We start from the raw sequence: 27,301 nt of genomic DNA, 5'->3' as shown, positions 1-27,301 counted from the left end.
ATTATTGACATACAATCGATAGCGTCAGCTAGATCATTCAGCTAGCGGGTCATGTGGTTGCAGCACTTTGATAGCGCTGGAATTTCTCCACTCTCGACAGAGAGCGGCCACTGATGGAAGGAAATCAACATGCTTGACATTGATTGGAACCTTTGCCTACCTGCTGGAGGCCACAGGTGTTGGAGTATCCTCGCGTGCTGATTGCCCGAAGCCTCCAGTTCGTGGGCCCACAAAATTTCTCTCTGGAAGAGCTTCCGCACGCCTGCAGCTTGGTGCAATGCAGCTCTGATCTCGCCTGGATATCATTCGTCCCTTGTCTGCCAGACGCAAATCATGGGGCTTGACTCATTCTGAATTATCTGCGCTACAGCACAGGCCATGGGCCACAGACCACCGGCGCCTCAGCCCCCATCAGCCCACGGACCTCGGGGAGCACCCAGAGACCATGAATGCATTCACCCACAAGTGCCCAGGCGTACTCTATGTCCAGATTTGTCGCCCAGATCCTCGGGTCAGCGACAGTGTCCATGAACCTGTCCTGAAATCTTCTCATTGCCATTCAAAATGGTACCCACGGAGCGAGGAGATGTGATCTTGTTGACACATCAACCAGGCGAGGGATATGGCACGATCTACAGACCAAAGGCGAGACGAGATAATCCTGTTGTCAATCTGGTACTGCAGAGTGCAGACCACGAGACAGGAGTAAAGGCGGCGAATATTGCCATTTCATTGCATGCATTGCGTGGGCGGTGGGGCACAACCCCAGATTTACCATGACCCATCGCGATCATGATCACCATCAATGTCCATAGATCCTAGCCGCAATAACAAGTCCAACCCGATCTAGCGACGGCTGTAATTGAGTCTGTCGCCTCTACCTGCCACAGATCCAATCGATGGCTGCACTATCTATGCCGGGGTCCTCACCTCGTGCACACTCAGTGGATTCACAAAATCCCTTCCGTTGGAGGTACCCAATACCTGAACAAGCGTGGCTTGGAGAGGCGAGTTATGATTCTAGAAAGTGTCGAGGGAGGATCATAAGGTTCAGGGCCCAAGAGCGCTTGGGGACTACCGGAGGAAACTGAATGCGAAGGGCGGCTGCGCAACACAAAAGAAAAAACCCCCCCCCAACGACCCAGGCGCCAGTTCGACGGGAATCGACCAGCGAGTCCAATCAGGCGTGGCTGGGGGTGATGCGGATGGCGAAATGAATTTCGCCTCGTTTTCTCCATCTCGTGCCATGTGCATTTCCATGAATCGCTGGGTATCTTGTGAATCTCTCCCATGGAACGCGCGACCATGAATCGCCCTCCCGAGTACCTACTGCTACTGCTAGTACCTGCAGAGATAGTACCGAGTCCTACTAGAAGGGGCAATGTGCGCTTCGCCACACAGATTCTGGTTCTCTGGGTCTCTGTCTCGCGACCACTGCAATCATTTTTCGACGCTAACAAACTGGCACCGCGCAAATGGTCCGGCGGTGGAGAGAAGCAGACTCGAGTCACCTGGTGTGCCAGCCACGTTACCCCGGACTTACCGGCAAGATCTCTCACCACGCTTACTTCTCCTTTCGGTCTGGAGACTCCTTCCTTTGGCTGACTTGCGCCCTAGCGCCTGCGCCATGCTCGGGGGCTCGGGGGCCTCGGGAGCTCGGCGGTCCAGTCATAGCCCTTTTCTGACCAAGAAACTTCTAATCCAAGACAATCCAGAAGGCCATTGCAGGGACCTTTAAACTTCCTTGGTCTTGCGGGCCGTGGGCCTCGATTGGCGAAAACGATTGCATTCCTCCCGCGGCCCACGATGGAAATCCCCCATACCAGACACGCGAAGATTTCATTAACTATGATTGCATGAAAGATCGATTCCACACTCTTTGGTCGCGGCCTTTTCCCCACAAAAAGGGCGCATGGTCTCTTCCTGAATTGTTACACCTCGGGTGCCTTTTACGCGGATCCTTTTCGCCTATTGGAGCGTCCGTGCAGCTTGGAGACTGGGTGCCTGGCCACTTTGGAGGCTGGAGGCGGACTGAGCACGACGGTGCTCAACCCGCTCCACCGGTCGGTCGAGTGAATGACCAAAGGCCCTGGCGAAGGCATGAACACACTCGTATCATCATGATTAACTTTGGTTGCCCCCTGAGAGACTTGGCCGCTCTCTTGAATCTTTTGTTTTTCTTTTTGGGAGGGGATGGTAACCCGATCGCGAGCCCTCTTGAGCCATCATTATGTCGTGATGGACAATGAATGGACCAGTGTGCATACGGCAATACATACCTACGGCTCGTCCATTACCGTCGATCATGACGGACCGGGCTTCAGTCACGCGGCGACTGGCAATCTCACTGGTTGTAGCCAGGCCCGTCCAGGACGAACCTCCGGTGACAAACACTTTACTCCAGCTGGAAGAGACACATTGTATGACTGTACTGTAATTGCGAGCTCTAGTGCGTGTGAAGGTGGGCCGAATTTTGGGATAAAATGCCCCAGAAGAAGGAGGGACGTTCGCTATAGCGTAGCTCTCGACTGGCTTCTGGTCCGTAAGCTGTTGGACCAGACCGAGTTGTCGCACCAAATGATGGTCACCAGCTGAGTACCAGAGACCATTCTCGGCTCCATGTTCTAGCATCATCATCCGGTATACTTTGAGTGGTCACCTCAGTCTCTCACCGAGGGCGATGGGCATGCATTGGTCCATCCTGGAAATAAATGCAAACGAGGGATTTAATTTTGCACGCTCAAACACCAGCGAATGTCCCCATTATGACCTATTCCCACGGCCTAGGTAGGCCCGTACCGCACCCGAAGGAGGGCACCAGACCCAATACTTCATCACCTGCTTTGGATTCCCGGGTTCTCTTCGGATCAATCTCAAGCTACCTACTAGGGAGCCCAGCTTGGTCCTGGCTTTTCGTAAGCACTCTCAGATCCTCAGGCATCCAATCGTAATATTGGTCTGATTCCCTGGTCCATTTTGGCTCGATCGGGTGATAAGACGGAGAATTGTCACCTTTCAGGTATGGGTGTATTGTGTAATATCATCGCACCAGTCACTTGAGTGACACATTTCCCATATCTGAGCTATTCTTATCATGGTTGCCCGTATCTTTTTGTAGTATCTCTTATCATGACCATCCACTGGCTTGTTTCAGTGACTAGGGTACATGAGCGGGTCCCGTGCCATCATGTCCACCTCGGTACGGTTGCAGAATACCCGGGGAAGACCAGACTATTGTACTGTTGCAGCTTCCATGGTGCAGACCGTGCATATATACCGGGCAATGTACATATGTATAGCACGTACTATATCTTCCATGCCCCAATCATAGTGTTCCCCAGTAACACAACCGTGAGCAATATGCGGTCATGTAATGGCAGTCGATGTATGCATGCAAGAACCAGGACCTTGATGAACCAATCAGCACACCACATTCATTTCAATATATATCCCAATAAGGAACGTGCTGGTGAAAATCCACTCTCGGTGATGTACCACTCCAAAACGGCCTATTTCCACCACTGGCCGGCACAAGGCTACAGACCCGTTTCTTTCTATTCCAGTGGAATCTTCTCCCCGTGGACATTCCCTCAATGGAAGAGAACCTACCCGACGAAGGTTCTTGTATCCTGTGGCAACAAAGATCATTCCTGGCGCCACTGCCGTCCAGCCATTTGATTGCGCGATAATTGAATTCTTCATCCACTCATTGTTGTTGCATAAACTCTATCGCCCGAGCGCGGGTTGGATGGCACCCCAACTGGGAAGCCAATGTTGAGATCACTTGAAGACCGGGCGGACGACGGATACAGCCAGTGCGTGGCGGCAAGACTGAGGAGGCTACACCGGTTCCGGAAGACTAGGGCGACCAGCCAATCGTTTCGGATAGGCCATCTACCATTATACCATTCAGGCTCACCTGAGAAGCACTTTGAATGGTCTGGGCTGGTTCAGTCGACAATCGACGACGGTCGATTGGCTCCTGGGACCGCGAGTCCATGTACATTGGACGTGGGGGGATCCACCTCGACAAGTGGGATCTGCCATAAGTTACATTATTATACACACTCACGCCTTACGATACACCCCTCTGAGCGTCTGTGCATCTGGATAGTGGACTGGACACGGATACAGTGACACGATCAGTGATTCGATCTCAACGGATTTATTATTAGGATACGGATGGATTCTGTCTCGTTCAATATACTGTCTCAGTGTCCACATGGAGGTACCGGTTCAGGCTCCATTGATAGGCATTATCGGGAGGACAGTCTCGGACAGGACCCACGCTAACCTTCTGCTCGCAGTCCCTCTGAGTTGAAGCTCACCCATGCAGACTGGATTTTTTTTGACGATTCGGTCCTTCACTGTATTGCGGGTACAGTCGTTCACTCTGATTCTTTCTCAGTGAGTCTCCGGGTAAACGAGGCACCACGGCTGTGTTCCAGCCCGAGATGTTTTGGCTCCACGTCGAGGTGACCAGGTCTGGTTGCGAAGGCCATAACCTGCGACGCTTGCACCGGTCAATAGTACTCCCTGGCCAATGCACTCGTGCAGGACATGTGTATGGTGTTGTACAGTACTGCCACATCCTGTCCTCTCAACAACGGATCCATACAGGTAAGGCCAGTGACTGATCGCGGTGGCCGGATCAGGCCCGTTTTTTTCCCCCCCAATACCAATCATCCAAACGGTATGGCCCTTACCGTCCGGCCGGACAGCACCACGTTTCCTACGCTAAACTGCGTTGGGAGGCCTTGGCTGGGTCAGCTCCCTCGTAAGAGGTACGTACCGCCATTCCCCCCTAAGCGTGTGTCCCCAGGGCGAATACGGCGAGTACTTAGGTACCTGGACGGCCAGCACCGTACCCGTACGGCGGCACGCTCTCTTCTCAAGTGATCGTTCGGAGGCAATTTACTATTGGGACAGCTTTTCTCATCTCCCACTTCCTTCACGCATGTTCGCCCCCGAGCATCCTTTTAACCTCTCGTCTGCAATCCCGTCTTTTTAGACCTCACTGATATCGTTCACTCCTTGCGCCGTTGATCGTGCATCTCTGCAATCGCCCGCGTGTTCGGTTATCTCCGGCGTCCCCCAATTGCTCCGTGCTTCGGCCTCTCGTGGTGACCAGAAACCTTCACTGGAACGAGGAGGAGTACACGCTGTCTTGAGGCTTTTCAATGGGCAGCCGCTTTTAGATATCTCGACTCGACTCGACCGCGATTCGCCTTCCAGTGAGCCATCCCTCTTTGATCGGTCGTACCTCGTCTTCTATTCTTCCAACTCGTTCATGGTAGGCAGACATGTTCCCCCGGTTGCCTGACTGATGCCCCCGATTCCACTGCTCCCCTCCCCCTCATAGACTGCGTGAATCGTTGATCAATTCCCTTCACTTTGCCTGTTGGTCGCATGTCTCCCTACATTGAGACTCGTCAGAGAGCTCTCAGAAAGGGTCTGAAGCTCATACAGTCTTGGCAGCCTCGTCGCTGCTCTCTCCTGGACCGGATCTCCCCATTGCTAAGTTCCTCCCGCTCGCAATCAATGTGGTGGGTCCATGTCCACTACCCCGGCACTGCCCATGATAAGCCTCGCTCATTACCCTGGGCTGGTCCCAACGGACGAGGCCAGATTGAGTGCAACTCGGTCGCTCTGCTCTTCCATCCTCCTATTGCGCACGCTCGGTTCCATGCTCAACGAAGATGCTAATTTGATGTCATTGCGACCGCGCGAAGATCCCTTATGCGACCCTTTTCCCCTTCTTAAACCGATTCGCTACTCCCACCACCATCGACCCGCTATATTGGTACCCTTCGAAACGAGTGGCAAGGACGTTGCGTTTATCATTCTGATAACCCCGTTCATTTATTCTTCTTTACCTGCTCGCGAGCGAGTCCGACCGACACTTCCTGCCTCACAGACCTGAACCCTGGTGCTTTTGATCCCGATTCTCAGGGATCATTCGATATATTTTTCGTAGTATGCTATTAGATGCGATGGTTGGCCACGAACGAGACCAAAGCCCTCAACTGGCGGATCTCGCCAGTATTAATGAGCTTCCGGGAAACATGCCTGGTAAGTGTGCCACCTTTGATTTTGTCGACAGGTCCACCCCGAGGTATCGCTCTCCGCAAGTTTCTGAACGTTCTTTTCTTCGTTGTCGACAGCCCCGTCGAAAGAGTCAAAAAAGCAGACCGAGGCCAATGGACAGACCGGCGTCAATGGCAATAACCCCCCTCCCAAAACAGACAAGCCGCGACCGCATGTTTGCACAACCTGTGGCCGATCCTTCGCGCGACTGGAGCACCTGAAGCGTCACGAGCGGTCGCACACAAAGGAGAAGCCCTTTGAATGTCCCGACTGCGCGCGGTGCTTCGCTCGTCGTGATCTGTTGCTCCGGCATCAGCAGAAACTGCACATGACAACAACACCCTCCTCTCGACCCCGAAATGGCCGCCGCGAAAGTACCGGTGCCGCAGGAGCGGGTGCCAACCGTGTGCGCAAGAACTCGACCGCCAACAACGCCGCCTCCATGCGACCCCGCGCCAACACCATTAGCCATATCAACACAACGGCTCTCGGCCTTGCGGAGGGAGGCAACCCTTCGTCTGCACCGGGCCAGCCGGGCCACGCGTACCATGCTAGCCTGAGTACTTCACTGGGCTCAAACCTAGATTACAGGGGATTCAGCTCCGGTCACCCACCCGTCAATGCCCTGCCGAAATTGGAGACCTCAGGTCTCTCGATGGACATGACGGGTGCTCTCCGAACGGCTCCGGTCTACGGCAGCTTCGACCTTGGCATTGATGGTATGCTGATGGGTCACGGCAGCACCATCAATCCCGCCCAATTGCATTTTGCAGGCTCTCCTCAGGGGTTTGGTGACTCCCCTTCATCTCCGTTCGGCCACCCCCAAAATCAGGGACTGACCCATCCGGATTCCATGATGGACGAAGAGATCAACTTTGACTGGATGAACGGCTTCGACGCTGCCGTCGCGCTAGGGAACGGTAACGAGTCGGTTATCGACGAATCGTCCCCATCGGCGATGAGCACAGGTAGCCAAAGTGGGATCAGTGAGGCAATGTTGGATGGCCCCAACCGCATCCCGATCTCAAATGGCTGGCATAATCCCTTCCCTGGACATTCTGCGGCATCTGCCAACCAGTCCGCCATCGATTTCTCACCGACGACCCTGAATGAATTGGGAATTCCGCCAGAGACGGTGTCACCCAAGTCGTTGATGACCCAGAATCCGTTCGCAGAGGCTTATGCCACACCTCCCTCCATGACCTCGGTCGGCCAGCCCATCGTGGGAGGACATTCGCAGAGTATGTTTTCATCCTCAATGGCAACAAACGGAGAATCTCCTAATCCTCTCAACGTTCCTTTCCCGAATAGTGCCCTACGAAATCAACATTCCACACTCTCAACGGATACATTTACAGACTCCACACGACAGGCTCTACTAGCGAGCATGTCGCAACCCACTGGCTTCAACCACCGCAAGTATTCTCAACCCGCTTCCAGTCTTCTCAATAGCCGTGAGCTATTCTCTCGCTCAACCGGTTTGAACACATCTGGTCAGCTTCCCAGCACATCAGATATGCAACGTTATATTTCCGCCTACATCACCTATTTCCATCCTCATCTGCCATTCCTCCACATCCCCACCCTCAACTTCCAAGCCCCAGAGTACACAAGTAATTTGCGCACCCCGAGCGGACACCTCAACCTCAGTTCTACCGGTGTCGCAGGAGGTGGCGGCTGCCTGATCCTCTCCATGGCCGCCATTGGCGCACTTTACGAATATGAAACAGCGTCCTCCAAAGAACTCTTTGAGGCCGCCAAAAAGATGATTCAATTGTACTTGGAGGAGCGTCGCAAGGCGGACATGTCTGCGGCATTGTGCCGTTCTCAGTCAGCGCGCGACAACTCTGTTCACAATACTCCTCTCTGGCTTGTTCAAGCGATGTTGCTTAATGTGATCTACGGCCACGCCTCCGGAGACAAGACATCTGCCGATATTGCTAGTACCCATTGCGCCGCACTTGTCAGCCTCGCTCGGGCTGCGGAGCTGACGCATCACCTTGATCCCAAGAACCTTCCACAAGACCACCTCAGTTCAGCTTTCAACGGCACAAATACCTGGTCCTCGCCCTCATCCAGCCAGTCTCAAGAGCAGCGCGAGTGGTTGAACTGGAAGATGGTTGAGGAACGGAAACGTACACTCTACGCAATCTTCGTCCTTTCAAGCTTTCTCGTCTCCGCGTACAATCATGCTCCTGCTCTGACCAACTCTGAAATTCGTTTGGACCTTCCATGTGAGGAGGATTTGTGGGCCGCCGACTCACCTCAAGCATGGAAACATATGGGTGCATCGTCTTCTGCCAAACGAGGAGTGTCGTTCTCGGCTGCTCTGACCTCTCTCTTGACAGCCAGTCAACGGGAACAGCAAAACAAGTCGTCAAACCTGTTCTTCGGCGGCGGTAGTACGGACGATCCGACAAACGCCGAGAATCGCCCGAGCACCTTTGGTTGTCTTGTCCTCATCTACTCACTGCACAACTACATCTGGGAGACGAGACAACGGCACATGGGTCGGCAATGGACTACTCAAGAGACCGAAGCCATGCAATCCCATATCGAACCAGCATTGCGAGCCTGGCAGGCAGCTTGGGCAAGTAATCCCGTGCATAGCCTCGAGCGACCCAATCCGTTTGGTGCAGGGCCGCTGTCCGCCGACAGCATCCCATTACTCGACTTAGCTTACGTGCGATTGTTTGTCAATTTGGGTCGGTGTAAGGAGGCGTTTTGGCAGCGCGACTGGAATGGCATGGCGGACGAGCTCGCGCGGGGAACAGATGTCTTTCATCAGACAGAGGAAGCGATTCATGATGTCTTGGACCCGTCACTGACTGGGTCCATGGATGTTCGGCGAGGATCGACGAATGATTTGGGAGTCGGTGAACTCACGCTCTCGAACGGTCAGACTCAAGACCAGTCCATGCAGTCGCTTTCCAACATGTACAGGGCTGGTCAATCCAAACGCGAGAAGCATCTTCGCAAAGCTGCCTTTTATGCCGCCGACTCGATTTCCATGTCGGACCGGCTTGGCAACACATTCGCCGAGTTCTCTTCTCGGGAGCTTCCCATTCAATGTGCAATGTGTGCCTTTGACTGTGCTCAGGTGCTGGCCGAATGGATTACCACCGTTCAAGAACGCGTCGGCCCGTACTTGGGCATGCTTGGCCGTGATGATGTCGACCTGTCACAGGTCTCGGGTGTGATGCTTTTGGAAGATGAGGATTGCAAGCTCATTGACAAAATCAAGGAGATTCTTGGAAGTATTGAGAGAAAAATGCAGCGCACCGTGCAGAACAGCAACACTATGTCTGCTCTGAGCGTGATGCAACGATTACCCAGTGTGGTGGAGGGTGGATACGGATGTAAATTATTGATTGCTACCGCCAGCCTGCTCGACCGAGCGGCGGTGTGGCCGGTGACGAAACTGATGGCGCGCTCGCTGGAAGCGCAGGCGATGCGGATGAAGGAGCGTTCAGAGCAATCTTGCTCCCACGCGATTATGATGACTTCTTAATGATGACTCTCTCTCTGTTCTTGCTATTGATTATTGCCTTTTTTGGATTCCACACGGCCCCTCTCTGTTCTACCCTCTTGGTCTTATTCGTCTTGTTCGTGGATGGTTTTGTCAGTTGTCTGATGGCGATATGACCCATCAAATCCCATTGCAGAGCATTGCAGGGCGGTCCTCGGTGTCTTTCTCTGATCTCTTTGTCTGTGCGCATTGTTATCCCCCGCGGATTGCTCCGTCTCGTGCGCGTCGTACTATGGACACTAAACGTGCCTATCTCATGTCTTAACATTACACCTCTGCTTCGATATTGATACGATACCCCCGACCAATCCCTTCCATAGACGCAATGCAATGTCTCTACTCGTTCTTTTTGGAAAATTTGGGCCCGTGAAGGATTCAAATCGAGGACTCCATGTCTCTGGAAGATCTATTTGAGTGTAGTAATCTTGTTATAGGTACCTCCCTCGGCTGCAGTGGACCTGGTTGGCCATCTGGGGAATTTGGCTCTTTAATTGATACATCGCATGATTATCTCTACGGAGAAAGCTAACATCATATATCTATCTTGGAAAGTGAGGGTATACAACGTAAATAGCACATACTGAACCGAGTATTTATTCGAGGCTACAATGGCGCATGTTCTGACGGGCGGGTTGGATCCGTGAGATTCATAGTAATGTGACGGACGGTCACGGGGCGGCAGCTCCTCCTTCGGTTACATAATCATCCCCCCGGCTAAGTAAGTACTAGTACTGTCTGAGTTGGCAGAGGAGTACCCGTGGGTAGGTACCTCCTAAGTACCTGGTGAAGTGACCAGTACGAGAGGTCGGACGAGCAGGTCCCGCCGTTGCTGGGACGGCTTCACGCGTAAAGTGCCTCGCGTGTCAGGCGCCAATCTTATCATCTGAGTGCCAGCGATACCTTCAATTTAACGTCAAGTACGTTCAGAGATGACGACAAACCCTACAACAGCCCCCGACATTTCTCCTTCCCGTCCGCATGCCTTCACCGCGGCAACTGATTCACTCCGCATGACCTCGGAGCGCTTCGTCCACAGTCAACCTCGATGCCCTATCCGCGGCCCGTCTCGCCGTTCAGCCTCGAGACGTGCGAGCCCCCGCGGACGATGTGATAAGCCAAGATTTGCCGGCGTCGGATGACGAGCTCAACGACGCCGAGCGGACTGCCAAATACCAGCGCATCGAGAAGTTGGCAGAGTCGTATCTTCAAGGCCGGCCACTCTTTCTCCTCTCCGCATCTCTCAAGGGTCCGTTTGACCAAGGTTGGAGGAATCCATGGCGGAAAGATCGCAATTCGATCAGCAACAAGAAGATCGACAAGTTGCGGAAAAAACACCGCGAAAGCGTGGGGCATGCGGTGCAAGAAACCGTCGTGCGCCAGGAGGGAAGTGTAAATGCAACGGCAAAAACAGAGCTGGCTACGAGTCTGCCACGAAGCTCACATACCGCGGTCTGTCCAACTCTCCCGCACGGGTCAGAGTTGGCAAAGAAAGAGTGCGTGAAGTACCTGCGGACGATGAACCGCAACGGACGGAGCTTCGAGCCAAAAAGAAACAGAAAGAGACGGCCTCTTCGCAAATGACAGACCATTCATTTAGTCTCGGCGATAACGCGGAGTGGTTGAAGAAAGATGGCAGGCGCATGAATTTCACACATATCGAGCCTCCTAGCTCTCCCACGCCCAAGACTGCGTCCCGACAGGTGGGGAGTAAAGCAAGGGCGAGTATCTCACGTTATATAGAGATACGGGACTCCGCGACTCCTATGCGAAGCAGAGCGACGAGTGTTCGGGCATCGAGCAAGGGATTCGATGGGGAAAATTTGGCAGTTGACGACTCTGTCAAACTGGCTCAATCTGCGGGCCTTCAGAAAGCCCTGGCCAGACAAAGCCCGGCCTCTGAGGTTGCGAGGACCAGCCCGGCCGCGAAGCCTGTATCGAAAGACGACATGTCTTTCCACGCGGAAATGAATCCGGCGGCATCCTTGCGTGTCGTCTCTTCGACTTCCCAGTTGCCACGGTTTGAGTATCGAAGATGGCTCCAAGAAAATCAAGATGTGAAGGCGGACGCGGAAAATGCCGCCTATCGCTCTTCTCCTGCTCCAGTGAACTCCATGAGAAAGTTGAGCCCATTAAGGATGTCAACACCGATCGCAAATGAGAGCAGAACACCTTCCGCTCTTGGGCTGGCCTCAGAATCAAGTGCGGCCGTGACTCGCAGCGCTGGACACGCGAGGCAGTCTTTCTCTGCGCAGGCTAGAAATGAAACGACAATTCCCGACAAGCCAGCAAGGTCTCCTGGTCCTCCTTCATCCGCCGGGGGCAACGAATGCCAAATCAGTGATCAAAGTACTCAAAGTCATGGCCAAATCGTGAAGCCGCCGGCATCTGAAAATCAACAAGACATCCCCAACAAGCAAAATGAACATACCACCAAGGGCTCGCGGCTTGTGAATGAGCTGGCAACTTCAACCGCACCGACGGAGCAGGACACGTTGGAGAACTTGCCATCTGCCCAGCGTGTGCCAACCCATCCAGGAATCTCTTACCGCATACCCTCCTTGCATTCTACCGCTATGCCAAAGCCAGACACAGCGGAGAATACCGTCGAAAACTCGGACACCCAACTCTCGACTCAGGCGGCGCTGCTTCAGGCTCAGCGATCCTTTCAAGAGGACCTGGAGAGCCCCGAGCCGGATTTCCCACCCCTAGCGGAACCGGAAGACACTATTCTCGAGCCACACGAGGAGTCACTTCTTGCGCGGGAAACACCATATAACGCTCCAGCCACCATGGATCATCCTCGACTGGATTCAGGGATCCCTTTTAAGGAAAGAATGCAAGCTATCAGTACACAGCATATAATTGAGTCTGTGACTCCATACAGTTTCAGCAGCGAGAAAAAGGCTCGTCCTATTCCAGACTTCTCGCCAGACCAGCACAGACGATTGGAGCCCGAAAGGCCTTCAACCACACATCTGGCCTCGAATCGATCTCGAATCGACTCGTCGCCTAGCAAGGTACATGAACGTACAGCTCTTCCAACCTCTGATCACCCTGCACATCCTTCTCTCACCCGCCAGTCGACCACACAAGGCACCCTTCTCCCCTTTGCTCTCAGCGGCTCGACGCCAGCGACAGCTCAGGACGCGCAAGCTGCCTCGCAAGGCGCGGAGAGCTTTGATCTTAGCCAGGCGATTGCGGACGCGGGCAGTTGGCTACAGCAGAGCTTTGACTTTATGAAGGACATTGGACGTCCCAGTCAGCCCGCAAAGCCAGCGTAGTGGATTCCTTTTTGCAAAGCAAGATCTGCACATACCATTATATGATTGTTATTAGATTGAAAACTAGCTGGCATAGCGGGCAGTTTCTTTTTCTGTTCTCCTTTTCCGAGGGGCTACGATCTGATCTTGACCTGCACTGGTTCAAGACTCATGCATTGCATTTTCTGGGCTTTGAGAAGTACCTTGAACTATGAGACGACTTGTTACGAAATGGAGTTTTTGTTAGGTATATTTGATATACTGGTAGTGATATTGCACAGCTAAAAAATTGAAACGTCTTTCTCAGCAAAGACGATCACACTTACCATGGAGAAACTCAAAGATTGGACCAACATGACTATGTAGCAAATGTGTAGATGCAAGAGGCTCTGCCCCGTCACCGCTCGGCGACCCTCCGCGACCTCGGCGCGGGTGGTCCGAGCGTCCAGCGGGGGAAGCTCCGGCCTTTGTCGCCCAGCTCCAACTCCGACTCGGGGTGTGTGCTGTCTCCTCTCATGACTCGCAGTCCAAATGGCATTGACATCAGTATGCACCTTACTGTCTCCAACCTCTGATAAAGACATTGCTAAGCCAGAGACAGTGGAAAGCGTTCAACTTTGTCGATGTGACTCCGGTGAAATTGCCGGAAGACAGTTCCGCATTGTTCGGGGTAAGATTGCGATTCCCCAAACCACCAAGTGACTTGCCTCGAAGATCGACTGACCATGACTCTCTTGAGTAGACTGACTTGGCTAGTCTGTGTACCGGATCTGCGAACTTGTTTGTCGGTACCGTCGATGGGTTCGTGCATATCGTGTCCTCATCGTTTCGAATCCTCCGTTCGTTCAAAGCGCACGATGCCGGGTCTATTACGCATATGAAGCAGATTGCCGGAACGTCGCTACTGGTCACAATAGCGGAGGATCTCCTAAACGAACCTGTTCTCAAAGTCTGGGCGCTTGATACGGAAAAGAAAGATGGAGGACCCAAGTGTTTGTCGACGGTGTCGGTTCAGAATGCGAGGAGACAATTTCCGGTACGAAAGAGAATCGCAATGAGCGCGCGCGATCAAGGAAGAATATTTTGTGTTTCCTTTTCCCTTCTAACTACAATGGACAGATATCTGCGGTTGCAATCGTCGACGATCTCTCACAGGTCGCAGTCGGCTTCGCAAACGGATCGGTGACCATCATTCGTGGCGACCTTATTCACGATCGCGGCGCACGACAGCGAATCGTCTTTGAATCGGAAGAACCCATCACCGGCCTCGAAACGCAGATTGGCGCAGTAAGCCTGCTTTATATCTCGACTACAAGCCGGATTTTGACGCTCGTAATCGCGGGTCGGGGGCAAGGTCAGCCCGCGCGAGTCTTGGAAGATACTGGTTGCGCATTGGGTTGCATGACTCTTGATCAAGAGACGGGCCAGATTTTGATCGCGAGAGAAGATGCAATTTACAACTATGGACCTCGTGGCCGTGGACCGAGCTATGCGTTTGAGAGCCCTAAGACATCCATTAATGCGTTTCATGACTATGTCGCATTGGTGTGCCCGCCCAAGGCCACTTCTGTGAAAGCCGATCCACTGCGCCGATATGGGGTCACTCCTGCAGAGGAGATTCTCGGCACTACTACGTTTACCCTTCTCGACACTGATCTGAAGTTTATCGCGCACACCGAGTCACTACTTTCGCCCATGAAGCGCATTTTCGTAGAATGGGGGGATCTTTTTCTACTGACGACGGAGGGCAAGGTCTGTCATAGCCTCCCCGCTTGTCTTTATTTGATGCTAATAGAGAATTGCTACAGCTTTACCGATATCGCGAGAAAAACCTTCAGCAACGACTTGAGATTCTTTACGAGCGCAATCTTTACATTTTGGCCATCAATCTTGCCCAGAAGATTGGGATTGATCCTTTGCAACAAAACGCTATCTATCGACGATATGGGGACTTCTTGTACCAACGGGGTGATTACGACACGGCCATGCAGCAGTACCTCCGGGCAATTGATAATACTGAACCCTCACAGGTCATTCGAAAAGTAAGAGCCCCTTTTCGGCTACGAGGAAGGAGAAAAGAAAGACTAACTTATGAAAAACTGTCAGTACTTGGACACACAACGAATTCATAATCTAATTGAGTACCTTGAAGAGCTCCATGACCATGGCCGTGCAACCGTCGATCACACCACACTTCTCTTGAACTGCTACGCGAAGCTCAAAGATACGACGAAGCTGGACTCGTTCATCAAAGCTCCTGGTGAGCTCAAGTTTGATCTCGAGACGGCTATTGCTATGTGTCGCCAGGGCGGTTACTTTGAACAAGCGGCCTTCTTGGCCACAAAACATGGCGAGAACGACATGGTCGTGGATATCTTGATCGAGGATTCAAAGAAGTATGCCGAGGCGGTTGAGTACATTTGGCGACTGAGCCCGGAGGGAGTAAGTACACGAATCCCAACCGAGTCCACTGCAAGGATTAGAGAAGAGCGCTGACATGAACAGGCCTACCATAATCTCATGAAATATGCACGTGTTCTTTTGAATCATTGTTCTGCAGAGACCACAGAGCTGTTCAAGGCGTACTACACAGGCCAGTATCGACCGCGAACCACCGTGGAAGCCCCTCCAGCACCCCAAGCACAGCCCACTAGCACACTCCAAAGCCTGGCTTCTTTGCTTCCGCTTCGTTATGTGACGGGGCCATCGAGCTCGCAGGCTGCGGTGGAGACAAGCCCGGCTGAGGAAGAACCAGCACCAAAGCTGCCCCCACGATATGAGATCCCAAAGCCGCGGACGGCGTTCTCAGCATTTGTAGATCACCCGCACAATTTCATCGATTTCCTAGAGACTCTTGCGCAGGAGCCGGGACTCTCAAAAGAGGCCCAGGTGGACCTCTTCACGACGTTGTTTGAGATGTATCTCGATGCTGCCAAATCAACAAAGGACTCGACCCAACGGCAAAAATGGGAAGACAAGGCGAAAAAGCTGATCGAAGACAAAGAGGTAGGACCGCTCTTTCTTTTTGGACTTTGAAACACTGGAACTAATGCATATCAGACTCCCATTTCCACCTCAAACGTTCTTCTACTCTCGGATCTCTCAAGCTTCAAAGAAGGCTCAACGCTTGTCCGTGAACAAGAGGGCTTGCGACTTGACATTTTCCGCTCATTCACCTCCGCCAAGGATACGCAAGGTGCCATTCAAGCGCTGCACCGATATGGGCCCGATGAACCACAGCTGTACATCGATGCCCTGACGTACTTTGCTTCGAGCCCGCAGATCCTCGAAGAAGCTGGCGACGAGCTGGACAATGTCTTGCAGCGTATTCAAGACGATGGGCTGCTCTCTCCGCTCCAGGTGATTCAAGCCGTCAGCAACAATGCGGTGATTACAATGCGACGACTGAAGAAGTACCTCGGCGACAATATCGCAAGTGAAGACAAGCAAATCAAAACGGTAGGTGTCATTCCAGCCTTCCCCTCCCCCAAAAGTCCATTTCGAGAACCTTTCCGCTAATTAATTTCTTCAACAGAATCAACGCTTGATCTCCAGCTACAAGACCGAAACAGCCGCCAAAAAACAAGAACTCGACAACCTGGCTACCCAGCCCGTCGTCTTCCAATCCCGTCGCTGCCAGTCCTGCGGTGGAACCCTCGATCTTCCCACGATCCACTTCCTCTGCCGTCACTCTTTCCACGAGCGCTGCCTCAACCGCGTCGACGAGGACGCCCAGTGTCCCGTCTGTGCACCGACCAACGCCACGCTGCGGGCGATTCGTCAGCGCCAGATCGATTCCGCAGATCAACATGACTTGTTCAAGGCGGAGCTGTCAAGGTCGAAAGATCGATTTGGTGTTGTGAGTGAGTTCTTTGGGAGAGGGGTGATGAGAGCGTCGAGTACGATGGATGGGTGATGGCGGGGACGAGTCGTTTTATTTTATGACGAAGGGTCAAGAGGGTTGACGGGTGGACAGGAACGAATTGTTCGATTGGGCAAGATGGTCGTGATATGATATTTCTGTGTGGTGGTGGGGGGTTTCACCGTGTGGAAGAAGAGAAGGTCCCCCTTTGCCCTTGTCAAGTCATGGAAATGAGTAGTTTTGATTTGTTGTTTTGAATTTGATACCAATGCACCAGGGATGGGTGGTTCCATACCTTTTGGAATACTAGGAGATTCTCAGGAATATGACAGTCGTGGGAAATAGGTCATAGGCAAGGTACCTCCCGCTAGTAGGGCGAGCAGGGTAGTAGGTATGGCATACATCCGTAACAGTACTTGCAGTCGGTAAACAGGCAAAGGAGAAATTAGTTTCAGCTATGAGATATGTACAAAAAGCAAGTCAAGTACGCATTGAATCAGAATAAGGTTGTCGCTCAGCTCTAGCAATATGAATGGAAATCCACTTTCCATGTAACGCGTCTCACTAGCTCAATCATGAATAGAAAGAAAAATACACGCAATGATAATTATCAACAGTGAAAGTCATTCAAAGTCATCTTCTTCGAGCTTTTCAATGGTTCGAACTTCGTCAGACGAAGAGTCGGCAGAGCAGAGCAGCAAGGCATAGCAAATAGACCAAGGAAAATCAAGGGGGGTCAGAACAATTCAGGGCATATCTCGCGCGCCTGGTGGCGGCTAATAATGATTTGCCCAAGGAAACCCGCATTATGTAGGACAGGAGAGGCTGGTCAAGTGAGGAGAAGTGGAAAGGCTTGTGTTGTGTGTGCGCGAGGACCTGTGAAGGTGACTAGACTCGATCAATGTTCCCGACCTTTCTCGCCTCCCCATGAAATGCGAGGTCGATGACCGCGAGTGAATTGGCTAAATCCGAGACCCGAGGAAGTCGACTGCTCAGCACTTTCGGTGGAGGGAGGGTCGGAAGGTCTAGCGTCGGAGCTGAACTGGACCTTACCCGGGGTGGTGATGGGCTCCTCTTCATCTTCGTTCTCAGTTTCTTCGACGACTGCTAGGTCGTTGTCGCTTTCCGAGTCAGATGAGTTACCACTGTCCATCTCGCCGAGGGCAGCGAGACGGCGGCGTCGCTCTGCCGGGGTCTCGCCAGTCTCATCGTCGTTTTGACGTGGAGTGGGAGCCAAACCGGCCTCCCGACGCAACCGCGAAGGGGGGATACGCTCTGTACCATCATCATCCGAGTCACGTCGCTGGCGCTCACGAGGACGGATCGGCGCTGGGCTCAGGTTGCTGCGGCGCTCCTGAGCAGAGCTGCCGCGGGTAAACTTGGCCAAGGACGACGCCACGTTGGGGGTAGTTCCCTCAGATCCGTCAGAAACATACTCTTCATCCTCGTCGGTTTCGCTGTCTGTTGCGGACTCGGAAACGAGGTCCTCCCCATCCCCAGGTGGCTTTGCCCCTGTCGAAGCAGCCATTGCAGCTGCAGAAAGACGGCGTTCTCGATCTTCAGACTGCTTGACATCTTTGTGTGCGGCTTCTTTGATATGGGAAGGAGCATCGGTATTCTGCACGACATCACGTCGAGCCTTGGCGTCCAGGCCCTTGATCTGCTGGAAGAACTCATGCTTGTTCATGCGGCGGCCCTTGTGACCGATGCCCCGAGAATCAACTTCAGAGCTCTGCGCAAGCGTGAAACGAAGACCGTCATCCGTGGCCCAGTCGTCAGTCTCGGTCCTCGGGACAGGCTTCTTCTTCTGCCCAGTCTGCGAGGATTCACCTTCCTCTTCCTTGCCAAACCAAGTACCCATGCGCTTCAGACCAGACCGAAGAGCGGGTTGGTCCTTACTGGGTTGCTGTTCATCGGTCTTGGCCTTGGACCTCCCAGCCTTGTCGGCAGAAGGAATGGTATATTTCTTGATCACCTCACCTTCCTCATCCTCCACGATAATGGTGTTACCAAATTGGTAAGCATGCGCAGAGCGAGCCTTCTTCTCACCATCGGCACCCTTGGATTTGGCGGGGGTGGGTCGTGCCTTGGAAGCCTCGGGCTTCTCCTTTGCTTGATCTTTTCCATGTCCCGCCCAGTTGATCCAGCGAGATCGCGCTTTTTGCACCGGATGACCTGTGTGTTTGCCCACAGCTTCTTCCAATTCCTCACCCTCGTTCTTCTCGTGAGGCTCGTTTTTAGATTGCGCAAAAACACCAGATGGGTCTTCTTGCAAACGCCTCCGCTGTTCCTCAATGTGGCGCGCTTGCTCCTCGGGGGTCATGTGGCTAGTATCTTCTACCTTGAGCACGTTGCCCTCTTCGTCTTCGACAACCATTTCATGCCCCTCTTGATAGACCTCCACATCCGGCTCGTGCCCAAAGCGATCTCGTTCCGCCGTTGGAGGTGACGATTCGCGGTCCACGCGATCTCGTTGTTCAAGCTCCTGGTTTAATTCTTCTCCAATTTCGCTTTCCGTTCGTCGCTGAGGCATGATGGCGGACTGGCTGATGGGACCACCGGCGCCATCGGTCTTCTTGCGACGGCGTCGGCGGGTAGCCTTTCGTTGAGTCGGCTGAGAGGACTGTGTCTCACTATCTTCTTCACGAACACGGCGTAGGAAGTTACCAGGCATACCGATTGGCGGCAAGGTGCCCGGCGGATATTCGGGCAGTTTCTCTTCGGAAGAAGCGCCCTCGGAGTCATCCGGCTTGCGGAAAGACATCGATCCCTTGGCGATGGACTGAACACGCGGAAGACGATTCATCCACGAGGGTCCATCTTCGTTGGCTTGTGTGTAAGACAGGGTGATTGTCAGGGTGTTGATACGCTTGCCCAGAGTAAAGACGGCAATCGAGGAACCGTGGACCAGAATGGAGGAAATGACCATAAAGGTAGTGATCGGCCAAATCAATCTGGCAACATAGTAATCGTTGGGGTTCTCCAGACTTGACGGTGTGATTTCGTTCTCGGGCAGTGGCTGAGTGCTATCGTGCTCTAGTTCTGCTCTGGCTAGGATAGCCGCAAAGATGGCGCCGACACCAATCGGACCGAAATGACCGGCAAACAGCGCCTCACGCCAGGTTTTGACATCTGGGATCAGCGGTTTCAGGGCGAGCATGATGGGGATGCGACGGAAAAGAATGACGAGAATCGCGATAACGACCAGTCTCCAAGGAGTCAGCCCGAGGTCCGGGGCGTTGTAATCCTCCCAGGGGATAATTGATCCAAAATAGACAAAGTATGCCAAGTTGAGCAAGAGATCAATGACATTGGACACGTGAGACTCCTCGGTCTTTTCGGTGAACCAGCCATCATTACTGAAGCCGACACCGCACGCGAAACCAATCAAAAGGTCGTCCATGCCGAGCAGACTACCGGCGCCGGCACAGAAGACAGCCAGAACGAAGTAGAACACCAGGAAACTCTCTCGATCGATGAGACTTTTACTTTCAGCGAACCTGATGGAGTGACGGGCGGCGTAGCCGATGGTAAACCCAAAGATAGCTCCCAAGATACACTCGTACAAGATGGTGACACAGAACCAGTTGAGCGAGACCTTGCCGGCGTCGGGTCGATACCGCAGGATGTAGAAACCCAGGTAGATGAAGGGAAACGCCATACCATCGTTGCAGCCGGACTCGGCCGACAACAAGTCACGCAAATGCTTGGGCACACGCTTGGCGAATTTACCCTTACCCACGACGGACGACGCCAAAACGGGATCGGTTGCAGTGACACAAGCCGCACAAACGAGACTCTCCAGCCAGTTCAGGGGGGGAATCATCCACCAGATGAAGAGACTGGTCACCAGCCAGCCCCAAGTCATGACAGGGACCAGCAAGCAAGAAACTGACCTCCAGTGGCGTTCCATGTAGGCCTTGGGCAACTCGACGCCGACGGCGAAACATTGCACCACAAGAACAATACGCGAGGCTTCTAGAGTAATCTTGTCGACGTTACCCCACGTGTGGGGATTGAAGAGGTTGGCCGCGTGCGGTCCAAAGATGATACCGCAGATGGTCGCAACGGTGGCTTCACCAATGTAAAGTTTCTCCTTTACAAAGAGCGAGCACAACATGAACAGGCCGGTGAAGCCACCCAGAATCATGTATGCCAAATGAGGCTTGTCGATATCCAGGTGATCCCAAGCCATCGTGAGTGACCGAGCGCGAGTGCAGCTCACGAAAATGGATCAAAAAAAAGGCGTAGACGGTATTGAGCCGTTTCCAGAATCAATCTTTCCTCGATCTTCACCAAAATTTGAAGTGTTGTGTCCTGCCGTTTGGCAACCAAGTTACCAGTCGGATTTCCTCCTCGAATGACGCTGATCCGAGTCGCTCCCCATGCCTTGACAAAAACGGTCCTGGGAAAAGCAAAGGCCGACGATTGGACGAGCCCAGATGAGCCACGTGCAAGCAGCCTATGCGAAATGGCGCAGATCAATCAGACCGAGATGTTTCAAGGTCGCGAGGAAGATCGGCGCCGCAAAGCCGCGCCCGTGAGGATGTGACTCGGGGCTGCGAGCGAGGTGGTGGAGTGGGCAGCCGGTCGAGAGAGTACCCCGAAATCCAGTCGTCGAGCGAGACTGTCTTCTGCAGGTAGGAGGAGGAAGAAGTACCACACGCACACCCGGGAATCGAATCAGGGGAGGATAGAAGTTGGACGAAGGAAAAGAAGGGAAAAAAAGGATTAACCAGCGTGGTAGATGGGTGGAATAAGAATCTTGGCCGATGGAGCCAAAGCGATTACAAGCAGGCCGAGTCAGACTTGCCCAGCGCCGATAATCCTTTGGGAACTTGCGGGATTCGTCAGCCGAGACTTTCCAGTCTCCACCAACTGGGCGGAAATTGGTCTTGGCTGAGCGGAGTGCAGGCCGAGCAGGTTCGAGGGCCAATACAGCTACAGTACTGAATCCAGCAGATGGAAACCAGAGATGGAGTGGTCAATCAACAAGAGACGGAAAGCTTCAATGGTTGGGTTCGGCTCGCCGACAGTGTTATTTGTTGTTACGCTGATGGAGATCGCAGAGGGAAAAAGGAAAATAAGAGATCGTGACGGATGCGGTGCATCCACGTGTGTCGATTGCAGTACAAAGGGATTTCTACCTGCATGCGCGTGGCGATACATTCCACTCGATCGGATGGGATACATGTACGAAGCATGTCTCAGAGCATGGCATCATGGCCCGTTTGGTGTCAATCGAGAATCATTCCACTGACAGTACTCTCGGCGCGTATCGAGCTTACCGTATCGTATGGATGCGGTCAGAGGCTGCCCGTTCTCAGCCCTGCCCGCAGCCACGCCCAAAACGGCATGCGAGCACCTCTCATTGGCTGGTCACCTTCAATACCCCACTTGATGTTTTTTCCCGGGGTCCTCGATTATGGGCCTCGAAGGAGCGAGACGGCCCATGGACGTCACCGACCAAGAATCAACCTGAACACTTAATCACAACAAGAGATTCTGGATGGAGCCTATCACAACACCAGGGGCGTACCCAGTGAGGCTTTGATCCCCCTCTTGTAGCGCCCTGAACAGCAGAAACACTTCTTCCGGGCACGGGGCCCCATGTCAATTACTGTACGCCCCCGCCGAGCCCTCAGTGAATACAAATCCATAGGCTGTCATCGTCCAGGCGCCGAATGTACGGCAGTGACGGCACATTAGCCCGTCGGAGAGAATGAACAACCGTACACAACCCTCGACACACGCGTACAAGCCGTAAAATACATATCACCATGTATGCATGTACTCATGTACTCTACTGCAGGGCCACCATTTTTCAAGAGGATTGGATATATCACTTGAGGGTATCGTTCTCCGAAATCGGCAAGGCCGGAAGTCGGCTACTGACCACCTGCATGGCGGTTGAGATACCTATGGAAAATTACAGAGAATGCTAAACGAAGCAACACAAGCTTTCAGTTCAACCCGCAGATAGTGGCATGTACAGCCGACAAAAGCAAACACTTGAGATACACGAAACTGGAAGGGGAATTGGAGGGGGAAAACATTTATCATCGCAAACCGCGGTAAATCCAAACAAAAAGCGCATAAACGAGACCCAAACGTCACCCAGAAATTGGTTATCGGTGAGATGTCTTCAGAAAGACACGCATCGCCAGGCCAGATACACTGGCAATTCTTCACATCTTCCCTCTATTCAGGCTTTCTTGATGACCTAGGACAGTTTCCATGACCAAACGCAGGTTGGCACAGCAGAGATCCGTTGAAGCATAGCCGACGGGACCGTCCCGCGATCCACACAACCCATGCATCGAGGAGAAAGGGGACTCTGCTTCAGGAGCAATCCAAGCGATGGGCATTTGTAGCAGCTCATCCTTGCAGGCAGAGAACTCAGGTGAAGTGAAAGGAGCTCCCCCATTCCTTTTACTCCCCCGTTGGCATGCTTTCAATTTCGTCGCTCAATTGCCGCCAATTATCGGCCTGCAACTCGGCGTACTTGACACGCTCTTGACTCCAGTCCTGGTGCAGGTGGCTGATATGATACTGACTTTGCTGGAAGTGAACTAGCTCATCTCGAATGCACTCCTTGATGAAAACTCCCCGAGCGTGCTGCTGCACGATGGAATCCTTGTCCTAGAAGGCGAGAGGGATTAGTCTTGGCATTTCGAGCCCGACAAGATGTTGGACGACCATGCGACGCCACGTTATTGCTTACCTTGAGGATAGAATCCTCCACCTTCTCTGCCTCGCCCGGCTTCACAGTACCTGGCGGCCGCGCACGCAGATCCTGCAGCTTACGCTCGTTGGCTTCGATGCGTCGCTCCAGCTGAGGAATATTGTTGCGGGCCAGTCGGTCCCGTCGATCAAACATTTCACGCACGCTGACCAAACAGTCTCGTTGCGCCTTGAGATCCTCAAGAACACCGTCGGTCCAAGCTCGCGCTTCATCTTCTAGCAAACTTTGACTGGCGGAGAGATGTCGGGCCGTAGCGGTGATACCAGTATTGAGGCCTGCGATGTCACTAGCGTCAACAGCGTACGTGTCCTTAGTGACCTCTGTCAACGACTGCAGGGCGAGAGAAAATCGGAGGTGGTCCGCCGCGAGACCGTCATTTCGCTTAGCCAGTCGCTCGAGCAGAGCACATAGATTAATGTAAATTTCGGCAGAACGTTTCACGCCACTGCGGACTGTCTCAAAAGTATCCATTAAATCGGCAGGTAGGGAATCTTCAAGGTCGGCAGGAAGCGCCCGGCCCTCAAATTCATCCTGGACCGAGACTGTTGCCTGCTTGCGCCATACAGAAAGCTCCTGGGTGGGAACAAGTTGAGTTGTCTGCGTTGAAGAATGAGCGGGGAGAGAGGGGTCCACGTACGGTTGGGACAGTCAAGAACATGATAACTAGCTGTTCTTGGCCAAGAACAGGATGTCGCACAAGGGAATTGGTAAATCTAATAAGACCGCGGCGCCGTTTCTCCAGAAAGGAATTGGAATCGGCTGATAGGTGAGTACCATTCACTTAAAAGGACAGGTGAGTAAGCAAGTTGAAGGTGCTTCGACCAACGCTTTAACGTACCTGAAACCCTCTTCGGAGGGAGCAGAGGCAATTGCCGGAATGGGTAACGTTTTTGCAGACAGTCCAACAGCCAGACAAAGTCACTGTACCGACGCACGACGGTACTCCCTCGTCGCGCGGACTTGACCTCGTAATTCCGATGCTGGAACATGAACATGCCTTCTTTTTCGGGAAGGAGATTGATTGTGACCGTTTCAGCGACACGTGAATTGGTGTTCCGCGTGATGCCGACGGGCGGCCGCCTCACGGTGCCATCGCCTTGCTCATCACTCGAAGGCCCAAAACCACCAAGGTCTGGGCGCGGAGCTCCAATGAATCCACCTTCCTCCGGCACCATCCCAATAGTGTTCCCCCATCCAGACCCTGCACTACTGGGCGGAACTGGAGCTGCTGCAGCCGGCTCGGTTGCCGGAATGCTCTGCGGGGGAACATGGGTCGGGGTGTGATTCAGGTCATTAGTATGGGTTCGAGATGCTGACCATGCATTTGCCGTGGAGCGCATGCTTCCGTATCCAAGTCCGTTACGTTCGTCATGGGCACCGGATTCATGATTGTGGCCGCGATGCAATTCAGGGCTGCCCCATGGGTCGGAATCCAGCCCCCCGACAAATTCCCCTCGAGACCGCCGAGACCGCGCGGAATTGGGCTCTTGAATAGGAGACGGCTGCGCTTCGGGAGTTTGAGATCTTTCGTGGGCATCGCTCTTTTGAGGGTCGGATGTAGATCGTAGACGATCCAAGAAGCCGCTGCTGGGCTGCGGGAGTCCTACGGTTTAACGCGCGAGTCAGAACTTTTTGCAATGCAGTTTCGAGATGCACAATTGCGCTAGGGAGCACCATTTACAATCACGTACTTTTCCGATGGTCGTCAACGGAGTCAAAAGACAGATCCTCGCCGTGTTGTGCTAGGCCGATCAGGGCAAGCAACACATTGAACTCGCCCCGCCCAAGCCCGCCGGAGTTTTCTTGTTCACCCGAGACGACGAGATTGAGAATCTTGGACTGATCCGATGCACTGACGCCGCTGCTGGACAGGAGCTCTCGCACAGAGGTGAGGCCAATGCCGCTCCCCACCCTATCCCCGCTGTTCAAGATCAGATCGTAGGCATCAACATAGCTTTCGGGTACATCAGACACGGGCAGCAGTGTGCGGACAAGATCACGCCGAGCCGTGCGCTTTGCGGTGTTGTTCTGCGGGTTCCAGGGTGAGGAGTCGTCACCCGCGTCCTCGGCAAAGAGGGACGAGGAGCCGCCAATGGGTTCGTCCGCGAAGAGCGATGGCTTGAGCCTTTGGGTGGGCGTGGCCGCAGAGGGCTCTTCTGGAGATGTGCCGAACAGGGACATCTGGGGGGGGAAGCACCGCTGGGGAATGACAACTCGGTGGGGGGTGGATTGCAGCGATTGTTTGCTGGGGAGCTCCGAGGGAGAGTGTCGGGGCGAGTGTGGAGGTTGTAAGCCGCAATGACGAACACGCTCGACGATCAAGCGGAGCTCTCAGGCGGAAGTCAGTCCAGTCGAATCTCGTGCTGGAGTGGTCGCCCCGCACGGACCACCGTGCAGGAGCCTGAACCAGACCGACTGGAATACCACTGTGATGACGGCAGTAGCAGGTAGTCATGTACTGCGTGTCTGGCCAAGGCTCGTGAGTCGCTGACCATGCCAGACACTATACCAGACCTCTGTGGCTGCTCTTTCATTCGATTTGAGAGGTGGTCATTCAAGTCAGGATATTAGTGGTATTTGCAGTTTGTCGAGTTCTACATGTCATCTGCCCGGTGCTCCTCTGCAGGTGGCTTCGTTTTCCACGTGAGAAAAGCACTGCACAGAGACTATGACCCATAAAAGAGTCTAAGTGAATAGCAAGACGAGTCTTTCATCTGTTTCAATGTATGAGCTGCTTCCTGGGCTACTCACACCATGGAGCTTTGGATCGGATAGCTCTTTTCGCAACAATAGAATGAGTCTATTGACTGCATTACTGTTGGAGGATTCATAGATATAGGGTAACAGGTACCTAAGTATCTTCTTTACTTGACAGTAAGTCTACCAGTATTAAGGTAGGTAGGTAGTGCTAGGTCTCACTACACAGTCTAAAAGTGAGGACTGATCAAACCGGCGCAGACGTATCTATTTGATGGAATTGAAACCCTCGTGATCTACTTTGAATCCAGACAAGAGTATAGGCTGTAGCACCGAATGATGTGGTACCTCTCAAGATAATTGTGTCGTAACAAGTTCGCTTGTACGTGCATTGGTCACGTGGAGTGACTCTCGGGCAATCGTGTTAGATCAACCTTATCTTCAAGCCAACGTGCAGTGACACACGCCCAGTACTGTCGTACCATTGATATAGCCCGGCCACTGTTCACTCAGCAAGAGGACACTACATTGAATGGAAATACCAGGGAGATAGCCGGAAAAGTGATCACTTGATCATCATTCACTCCAGGTAACAGACATATGTTGAATTGGCCGTGGCCATTGGAGCGACGTGCTTTTTCCCCTCATCGGAGGCGTGTGCCGACACTCTTCCGACGAAGCTTGATAGTGTTACATACGGGATGCATGTTACCCACCATCAATAGATACCAAGTAAGGTAAGGTTGCTATCTGCTGACAACGAAGATGATTGAATGAAGACTGCAAATAAATTTTCAAATCGACCTCAGACAGAACCAATAGTATACATATCTATATAGTCTCTGGTCTTTCTCCCTATTTCGATTGCGCACACTCTACCTTACCTAGATTCCATTCTAGCAGTGAGCCGATGGAAAGTCAAAGTTATTACCAGTTTATACCAAAGCAAACAACTTCTACTTCCTCACTTTGATTGTTAACTACCGCGTACCTAACATTTCCAGCGGACATCAAGAGTTCATCCGTCCAAAGAGATATAGCCGGAGCCTCTTCTGTGCTAACTATCCGAAAATATGATTTCTTCAAATCTAAAAATCTGTCGCATCAGACTGAAATCGTGG

At 53.0% G+C, this 27,301-nt stretch overlaps 6 protein-coding genes across 6 annotated transcripts; 3 read left to right on the top strand and 3 right to left on the bottom strand.

Moving 5' to 3' along the window:
* Positions 1-1,949: 1,949 nt before the first annotated feature.
* Positions 1,950-2,637, bottom strand: POX_d04931 (uncharacterized protein; the record flags this gene model as incomplete). The annotated part of the gene is made up of 2 exons (XM_050113788.1): positions 1,950-2,216; positions 2,284-2,637. The coding sequence occupies 2 exons, from the start codon at positions 2,635-2,637 to the stop codon at positions 1,950-1,952; spliced, it is 621 nt and encodes a 206-aa protein (XP_049968739.1).
* A 3,341-nt stretch (positions 2,638-5,978) lies between these two features.
* Positions 5,979-9,598, top strand: POX_d04930 (uncharacterized protein; the record flags this gene model as incomplete). Its single annotated transcript, XM_050113787.1, has 2 exons — positions 5,979-6,072; positions 6,165-9,598. 2 exons carry the CDS (start codon positions 5,979-5,981, stop codon positions 9,596-9,598), a joined length of 3,528 nt encoding a protein of 1,175 aa, XP_049968738.1.
* Positions 9,599-10,545: 947 nt separating this feature from the next.
* POX_d04929 (uncharacterized protein) lies at positions 10,546-12,897 on the top strand (the record flags this gene model as incomplete). Its single annotated transcript, XM_050113786.1, has 3 exons — positions 10,546-10,588; positions 10,653-11,005; positions 11,053-12,897. The coding sequence occupies 3 exons, from the start codon at positions 10,546-10,548 to the stop codon at positions 12,895-12,897; spliced, it is 2,241 nt and encodes a 746-aa protein (XP_049968737.1).
* Positions 12,898-13,407: 510 nt separating this feature from the next.
* POX_d04928 (uncharacterized protein) lies at positions 13,408-16,792 on the top strand (the record flags this gene model as incomplete). The annotated part of the gene is made up of 9 exons (XM_050113785.1): positions 13,408-13,422; positions 13,478-13,546; positions 13,619-13,912; positions 13,996-14,628; positions 14,685-14,918; positions 14,983-15,318; positions 15,382-15,882; positions 15,937-16,335; positions 16,412-16,792. 9 exons carry the CDS (start codon positions 13,408-13,410, stop codon positions 16,790-16,792), a joined length of 2,862 nt encoding a protein of 953 aa, XP_049968736.1.
* An 844-nt stretch (positions 16,793-17,636) lies between these two features.
* Positions 17,637-20,933, bottom strand: POX_d04927 (putative Na(+)/H(+) antiporter; the record flags this gene model as incomplete). The annotated part of the gene is made up of 1 exon (XM_050113784.1): positions 17,637-20,933. The coding sequence occupies one exon, from the start codon at positions 20,931-20,933 to the stop codon at positions 17,637-17,639; it is 3,297 nt and encodes a 1,098-aa protein (XP_049968735.1).
* Positions 20,934-23,170: 2,237 nt separating this feature from the next.
* POX_d04926 (Sorting nexin mvp1) lies at positions 23,171-25,664 on the bottom strand (the record flags this gene model as incomplete). The annotated part of the gene is made up of 5 exons (XM_050113783.1): positions 23,171-23,380; positions 23,463-24,056; positions 24,121-24,263; positions 24,322-25,086; positions 25,175-25,664. 5 exons carry the CDS (start codon positions 25,662-25,664, stop codon positions 23,171-23,173), a joined length of 2,202 nt encoding a protein of 733 aa, XP_049968734.1.
* Positions 25,665-27,301: the final 1,637 nt, after the last annotated feature.

The sequence above is a fragment of the Penicillium oxalicum genome, chromosome IV, assembly GCF_001723175.1.
Source record: "Penicillium oxalicum strain HP7-1 chromosome IV, whole genome shotgun sequence".
In the NCBI taxonomy this organism is placed as follows: Eukaryota; Fungi; Ascomycota; class Eurotiomycetes; order Eurotiales; family Aspergillaceae; genus Penicillium; species Penicillium oxalicum.
The sequence above is the reverse complement of the archived record's forward strand: the minus strand, read 5'-3'. Positions and strand labels throughout refer to the sequence as shown.